Raw genomic sequence first — 8,074 nt, 5'->3', positions numbered from 1 at the left:
CGCCGCGGCGACCGGGGGTCGGGTTGCCGCCGGGCCCCGGCGTGGTGGGCTGAAGTCGGTGCCCGGCCCGGCTCCGGCGCCAGGCTGTGGGTGTCGAGGCCGGGTCCTCTCCACCTTTGCTTCCGGAGAAGACAAGGTCCCTGCGGACCCGGCGCTTCTGGAGCCCATTGCGGCAGCCAGCCGGGCCTGGGACTACACCTGTCCCAGCTTTGCCGCTGGGGGCGGCCTGGGTCTCCCCTGCTGGCCCTGGGCTCACGGACACCCCGGGCCAGGGCTCCACCGCTGTCCCTCCGCCCCCCATCTCCCTGGGAGCTTAGGGTCTGGGAGGGGCAGCTGTGGCTGTTTATTGGGGCAACAGCTCAGTTCCTCAAGGCACAAACTAAACAAGGAGAGGACCCCAGCTAGGCTGTGGGGAGACCAAGACGCAGGCCTACCGGCTCGGGAGACACAGGACAGAAAAAAGGTCCTGTGGAGCTTGCGGCTCAGCTCTGTCTCTTGTTATTCCCTTCCAGGATGGATTTGGAGTAAGCAGGATATTGCTAGCCACAGTGAGAGGATTGGCTAAGTACTTTGGCCTCCCTGTGGTGAGTAGGTGGTTGAATGGACAGCCAGCCCTGGGAAGGCCCAGAGAGCACAGCTTGAGGCTAGAGGCAGATTGTTCAGGTTGCTGGAGGTGGGGGATGTGTGCCGGATTCCTGTCGGGCTCCCTCCATCCTGTCTGGGGTGGGAAAGGAAGGACCACAACTGTTCTGTGCCCTTCATTCAGTGGGTATTTGTGGGGCCTTAGCCAGCCCCAGCAGGTGCAGCAGAGCTGTCCTGAACTCCCCTCTAGGACAGCAGGCCTGCCCTGGGGCTTGCAGTCTTGCTCATGGATATTTGTCCAGTGAACAGCAGTGATGGTCAGTGCCTAGTCAGGAGGACACTGGCTGCCTGCTGCCTTAGAGTTGATGGAGGAGAGCTGAGGAGATGTCTTCTGTGCCCCGGAGCGGGCAGAGTGGCTCCACACTCTACCCTTACGTCTTGTGTGCTCACTCATAGTGCAGCTGCATGCATGTCTCCCCATTCCCAGGCCAGCTCTGCCCTAACTCCCAGGGAATATTGTTGATTTTGGAAGCAGCACAGCTTTAGTAGGAGAACATAGCAAAGGCAGGGCTACTCCCATTTTTGTGCTAGAACAGTGTGGAAAACTTTTTTTTTTTTTTGACAGACCTGGGCCTTGAAGCTATCCCTGAGCCTCTTTGTGTTTAAGGCTAGTATTCTACCACTTGAGCTACAGCACCACTTCTGGACTTTGAGTAGTTTATTGAAGATAAGAGTCTTACGGACTTTCCTGTCTGGTCTGGCTTCAAACTGGGATCCTCAGCTCTCAGTCTCCAGAGTAGCTAGGAGTATAGGTGTGAGCCACTGGCATCCTGCAGGAAGCATCTTCATAGTGCCCAATCTTCTGCCACCTGCCACTAGGTACTCTGTGGGGGAGACTTTGCTGGAACGCTTCTGCTGGTCCACGGCCATCATACAGAGTATAGCGCCATGCTTGCCTGTAGGAGCAGACACCCCAGAGGATTTTGGTTCAAAGCCAGCCCGGGAAGAAAAGTCTGTGCCAGGCTGGAGCAAAAACTCAGCAAGCAAAGAGAGCCTGATTTTAAATCCTGGAAGAAATAGTATCCAACCAGGTCACCAGTGACTGTCTGGTCAGTCCTACAACTGCAAGCATCTGCAGGCCAGAAAGAGAGCCATGCCAGTGTGCCCATGTGCTCTCTAGCAGGGAGGGCCTCCCAGTATTCCTGTGGCTCCCTCCTTCCCCTCGGGTAGAACTGCACCCTGGGATCCCGTGACTTGAGAAGGCAAACATCTAGTTGTTCCCCTGGCCTTGACAAGTGACATTGGCTTAGTCCCTGGGGAATTCTCCCAGCCTTGCTGGGACCCTACTAAGGACCAAGGTGGAGCTTCAGGTGTTTTATCAAGAAATCAAGTCAGGGGCTGGGAAGGTGGCTCAGTAGTAGAGTGCTTGCCTCGCATGCACGAAGCACTGGGTTCAATGCCTCAGCACCACTTAAGCAGAAAAAGCTAGAAGTGGCGCTGTGTGTCACTCAAGTGGTGGAGTGCTAGCCTTGAGCTGAAGAGCTGAGGGATAGCACCCAGGCCCAGAGTTCAAGCCCAAGGACCACCACCACCACCAACAACCAAAAAAAAAAAAAAGAAGAAGAGAAATGAAGTCATCTGTCTCCAAGTCCTGTACTGGCATCACTGGGGGTGGGCTGTGCAGTATAGTAGCTGTGCTGGCTGGGCCTCAGATCTCAGGTGTGTGGAAGGCGCCTGGCTAGACTGACTGTTGTCACAGGAGCTACGTGGCCATACTGTGGACGTGCGGAAAGCTGCTAGGCATCTTGGCAGCAGTGCAGGTGGAATTACAGTGGGTCTGCTTCACATAGCCTAGAGTTAATCAGTGTAAGGAGCATCTGGTTTTCCATTTCTTCTCCAACATGGGTCAAAGTACTAAATATTTGCTACTCTCAAGCAGTTAAAATGTAAGCGATCTGGGTTTTCCCTAATTTCAGGTGAGGCAGGGTGTCTGTCCCAGTCATCCGTTGCCTCTTAAAAGTCACTCAAACAACAAATCCCCCCCTCCCCAATAAAAAAATTAAACTGCTAAAGCAGCCATTTTGTTACAGCCCATAACCTTCGGACGGAGAGTTTGGCTAGCTCTGTACTATGGGCTGGGACAACTGGCAGCATGTGGCCTGAACCCAGACCTCCTTATCCCTTTTGGCACCTGGGCTTGAGCCTGTCATCCACAGAACTGCGAGTCCCCGTGGGGATGCACCCTTTCCACTAGAGAGCATTCCAGTTCCCCCTGCCCAGCACATATACTCTGAGCCTGTGGCCTCAAACTGTCAGGTGCCACTGAGTCCAGATTTCCAGGGAAAGGGTGGTTAATGCATGGAAGAGGTATGGACTTCAAACTGGACCAGGGCTGGTCACTAGCAGCGTCAAGGAGCAGAGGAGAGACGGGGTGAGGAGTGGGGCAGGGGCAGGAGTCCTTGGATTGCCAGGATGTGTGTGGAGGGTCACTTGGGGCTGAAGGTGAGCTGAAGATTTGCAGGAGGAAGCCCGGTGCTGTAGATGACCAAAGGTAGGCGACAGGACCACCAGGCAAGGAGACAAGCTGGGAAGGCAGGCGTTGCTCTCCCTTCAGTCCCTGAGGACCACCCAGGTTCTTCCTGCCTGGTAGCTTCATCACAAAGATGTCAGTCTGAGTAATCTTCTTTTCACAAGACCCTGCCAAGTCTGGAAAGCCCAGGAAGGGTAGACTGTGACCCTGTCCTGTAGGGAGGAGAGTAGGTTACAAGCTGCACTGGGTCTTTACAGTCAGCCCTCCTCTGTGATCAGCGTCCAGCTATGGTTGCCTGGCCACAGTAGGCAATTCATCTGTGGAGTAAGGAATTTGAGTTCTTCCCCTGATGGCTCCTTGTTCAGGCACTTCTGTTGTTGGAGAAGTTGGAGCCATTTCATCGAGCAAAAAGTCAGCCTTGCGGGCACTGCTGCCCAGGAAGTCAGGGCCTGCTCAGTGCCAGACTGTTGACCAGTCCAGGCAGGTCTGACCACATTCCTACAGTGGGAGGGCTGGCAGCTGGCTTCCTCCAGACTGAAGGGGCACCTCCCAGCCTAACTCACTTGTGGGAGGAAGGTAGAGGATCAGGGTAAAGCCCACATTTATTTCAGGGGAGCCAGACTACCATAGGTATAGGAGCCACAGGTACCAATTTGGGGGGAGCGTGGGGCTTGTCTTCAGAGGGCAGAGGGCTTTCTCTGGGCTATACGAGAGATGGAACTGTGCCCGTTTCCCTGCCAGCCTGGCTCCAGAGAACAGCACAAGAGCAGGGATGGCTAGGACGTGTTCTCTGGGAGGCAGGCTGCTTGCCTTTGGGCCTCTGCAGGCCCTGTGGAGGTTAGGCTGCCTGGCCGCAGGTCTGCCAGCCTCCCTGAATTCCTGCATGAAGACAGAGGGGTGTATGGCCACCAGCTAGCTGGGGTTCATGCTGTCCTCCCTCTTTTCAGCCATCCGGGTGACCTGTACTGGTTCCTGTGGGGTCTCTAACAAGGCCAATGATGGAGCATGGGTGGTGGAGGAAAGCTACTTCAACAGCTCCCTGTCGCTGGCTGACAAGGGTGAGTCTGGAAGCCCATCTCCCCACCTCACCCAAGTGGTAGCCCAGGGGTAGCCCTTACCTAGAGTGAGACCTGTCTGCCCACTCTCTTCCCCAACACTGCCTCCTGGACGCTTGTGTGTCCTGCTCTGGTGATCGCTCTAGTGGGCTGTGAGCCTTGATGTGCCTGATTCACCCTGTCCTCCACCACAAACCACTTTCCTGTTTGAACCAAACTCCCATGTTCAGCATTTTGTTTTTGTTTTGGGTCCAGTCGTGGGGCCTGAACTCTGGGCCTGGGTGCTAGTCCCTCAGCTCTTCAGCTCAAGGCTAGCGCTCTACCACTTGAGCCACAGCGCCACTTCCGGCTTTTGTCTTTTTGCTTATGTGGTGCTGAGGAATCGAACCCAGGGCCTCGAGCATGCAAGGCAAGCACTCTACCACTGAGCCACCTTCCCAGCCCCATGTTCAGCATTTTGTTCCCACCTTGTCTATGGCCACTGTGGGCCCCTTGAAGCCTGCTCCAACCTCCCTATTGTTCCTGTAGGGAACCTGACTGCTGGAGAGCACAGCTTCCCTTTCCAGTTCCTGCTTCCCAGTGAGTGGATGGCCTCTGGCAACGGTTGCTGGGGAGGGGAAGGGGGGGAGGTGCAGGTGCTGTGGAGGGGAGGAGTGGGAGGTAGGGCCGGTGGTGCAGGTGCCAACCCCTCCTCTCTTCCCAGCCACAGCACCCACATCCTTTGAGGGGCCTTTTGGGAGGGTTGTGCATCAGCTCAAAGCCACCATCGACACCCCACGTTTTTCTAAGGATCACAAGTGCAGCCTCGTGTTCTATGTCCTGAGCCCACTAAACCTGAACAGCATCCCAGACATTGAGGTGAGGTGGGATGGGGGCCTCCAGGGTGAGGGAGTCTGGACCAGAGCTATGCCCAGCGGCGGTGAGCTGGCTTGAACTGACTGCGGGTGTCCAGGGCAGGCTGAGGACGATGGCCTAGAGACCCGGCCTGTGGTCACTCCTCCCCATTTTCCTTCCTCAAGCAACCCAACGTGGCCTCTGCCACCAAGAGGTTCTCCTACAAGCTGGTGAAGACGGGCAGCGTGGTCCTCACGGCGCGCACTGACCTCCGCGGCTATGTTGCGGGGCAGGTGCTGCGGCTGCAGGCGGATATCGAAAATCAGTCGGGCAAGGACACCAGCCCTGTGGTGGCCAGTCTGCTACAGGTCAGGCCTACGCCGGCTGCCTGGGCCTGTCCTCAGTGGACAGCAGAGGGGTGGACCTGCGGGCTGCCAGGCTCACAGCCGCTCTTTCCTTAGAAAGTGTCCTATAAGGCCAAGCGCTGGATCTACGACGTGCGGACCATCGCGGAAGTGGAGGGCGCGGGGGCGAAGGCCTGGAGGCGAGCTGAGTGGCGAGAGCAGATCCTGGTGCCCGCCCTGCCCCAGTCGGCCCTGCCGGGCTGCAGCCTCATCCACATCGACTACTACCTGCAGGTCGGGTGTGGCTCGGCCCGGGGTCCCGAGGCCCACGGCCAGGCCTCACCCGGCCTCACCGCCTCCTCCTCTCCAGGTCGCCCTGAAGGCGCCCGAGGCCACCGTGATGCTCCCGCTCTTCGTCGGCGATATTGCTGTGAACCGGGCCCCGCCTGGGGCCTCCTCCCCGGCGGTGCCCTCGGCGCCTCCCCAGGAGGAGGCCGAAGCTGTGGCCGGGGCCCCCCCCGCCCTGGACCCAGTCTCCCTCTCTTCCAAGAGCCGCTCCCAGCCGCCTGCCCCGGCGCCCGCCGCGGACGGCCGCCCCGGCGCCCTGCGCGTCTCCCCGGGGGCCGCCGGCCCCCACTTCGCGGAAGCCTGCGGCGGCCCCGTGCCGGCCGGCAGCGCCCTGGCCCTCCCCCCGGAGTACGGCTCCTGGGGCTACCTCTACGGGGGGCCGGAGCCCCGGGACGCCCCCTTAGACCGCGCTCTCCCCGCAGAGGCCCCGCCGTCCTACGAGCAGAGCTGCCTGACCCGGGGAGCCGACCCTTGAACCCTGACCTCACCGCACGCTGCCTTCTCCGGCGGGCCTGGCCTCTGCCCTGGGACGGCCCCAGGGCCTCGTGCCTTCCTTCTCGGCCCGGCCCGGCCCTCAGGATCTGCTGCTGCCCGGCGGCCTCCCCCCAGACCCATCTCCCCTGGCCCGCGGGGCGTCGGCCCTCTTCTTCTGGGGCCGGAGTGGCAGGGCCCCGGGGTCTGGACAGACTAAATAAAGCGCTCTACAATCAAGCCGGGCAGAGGCTGGCGGCACGTCCCGCTCAAACTGGTCCCAAAGCTGGGGCTCCGCCCCTCCGCCCCGCCCCAGGGTCCTGCCCTGGGCCAGGCCCCTCCCTGCTGGGTACAGTGGAGCCCGCCAGGCCCGGGGCGGCCATCCCAGCCTCCGCCCGGCCACGCCCCTCCGCCCGGCCACGCCCCCTCCAGCGCTCCGCCCGGCCACGCCCCTCCGCCCTACCTCCAGGCCCTGGCCTTCTCCAACCCGGTCTTCTGCCCCGAGGCTGAGGGGAGGGCTGGCCGGCTCCGAGCCCTCAGGCCTGGAGCGAGCCGACAGGAAGGGGTAGCGGCAGAGGCCGGCCCGGTGCTGGACTTGGCCAACTGAACTGCGGCTGCGCGGCGGGCAGCGCGGCGGTGCCCCCCCCCCATCCGCGCCCGCGGAAAGCCAAGGCGCCTGCGCCAGGGCCCTCCCCGCGGTGCCGCTCAGAGGCTGAGACCTGAGATCGCGGTTCAAAGCCAGCCCGGGGAGGAAAGTCCACGGGACTCTTACCTCCAGTGAACCACCAGAAAACCGGAAGTGGAGCTGTGGCTCAAGCGAAGAGCACGCGCCTGGACCCCGAGTTCAAGGCCCACCCACCACCGACCAAAAGTAGGAGCCAGTGCGGTGCCTGTGACCCCAGTTACTGTAGAAGCAGGGGCAGGATCACTAGTTCCAGGGAGCCCTGGGAAAACTATCCAAGGGCGGGAGGGAGGACTGATAGGCACCTGCCTAGCAAGTGTTGGGCCTTGCGTTCAGACCCCAGAATCACACAAGGAAGTAATACATTATATACAAAAAAGGGCACTGAGACTGTTTCAGAAACAAGACAACATGTCTGGGGATGTAGCTCAAGGCCTGGATTCTGGATTCAATCCCATTACCGATAAACTAAATAAAACAAAATGTGCATTGAGCAGTGCGTCAGGACGGATGGAGAGGCAGTGGCTATTCCAAATAGGAGAAGGCTGCCACACCCTATTTGGGACATGTTCTTTAGAAAAAGTTTCCATTTTAAACTTTTTTTTTTGTCATGGACTTGAACTCTGGGCCTGGGCGCTGTCCCTGAGCTCTTTTGCTCAAGGCTAGCACTCTACTACTTGAGCCACAGCACCACTTCCAGTTTTTGGGTGGTTTATTGGAGATCTCACACCCTTTCCTTCCCAGGCTGGCTTTGAACTGCAATCCTCAGATCTCCACCTCCTGAATAGCTAGGATTACAGGCGTGAGCCACCAGCGCCCAGCAACATATTCATTTGATAAGCATTTACTTTGTCTTCCTTATGCCAGAAAGTATTGTTCTAGTCACTAGGGCACACAAAATGTAAGCTAAGTAAGGGTAGGGTAGAGTCAGATGATGCACAAGATACACAATGCAAGAGAGACACATAAGGGATAGGGAATGTCCTCATTTTTCACTAAAAAGGAAAGACTTCTCTTGATTTAAGATGCAGACTGTAAAGCAAGCTATACAGATAACTGAAATCAAAGGTTTTGGGAGAAGGCCAAAGCACCAGTCTAGGAGAGGTGGGTGTGAGGGAAGGCAGGTTAGGTTGTGCCAGGCAGGCCACGGAGAACTACAGACTGAGTGCTCTGTGCTGTCTGGGAGGGCTTAAGTCTGTGGCCTGTACTATGCTGGCTTAGGCTTTGA

At 58.5% G+C, this 8,074-nt stretch overlaps 1 protein-coding gene across 1 annotated transcript; it reads left to right on the top strand.

Moving 5' to 3' along the window:
* Positions 1 to 4,022: 4,022 nt before the first annotated feature.
* Positions 4,023 to 6,271, top strand: Arrdc1 (arrestin domain containing 1). The gene is made up of 6 exons (XM_013029480.1): positions 4,023 to 4,170; positions 4,696 to 4,746; positions 4,871 to 5,025; positions 5,187 to 5,369; positions 5,463 to 5,639; positions 5,716 to 6,271. The coding sequence occupies exons 1-6, from the start codon at positions 4,038 to 4,040 to the stop codon at positions 6,166 to 6,168; spliced, it is 1,152 nt and encodes a 383-aa protein (XP_012884934.1). The 5' UTR covers positions 4,023 to 4,037; the 3' UTR covers positions 6,169 to 6,271.
* Positions 6,272 to 8,074: the final 1,803 nt, after the last annotated feature.

Source organism: Dipodomys ordii, unplaced genomic scaffold, assembly GCF_000151885.1.
Source record: "Dipodomys ordii isolate 6190 unplaced genomic scaffold, Dord_2.0 Scaffold118, whole genome shotgun sequence".
In the NCBI taxonomy this organism is placed as follows: Eukaryota; Metazoa; Chordata; class Mammalia; order Rodentia; family Heteromyidae; genus Dipodomys; species Dipodomys ordii.
This window is presented reverse-complemented; position numbering and strand designations above follow the sequence as displayed.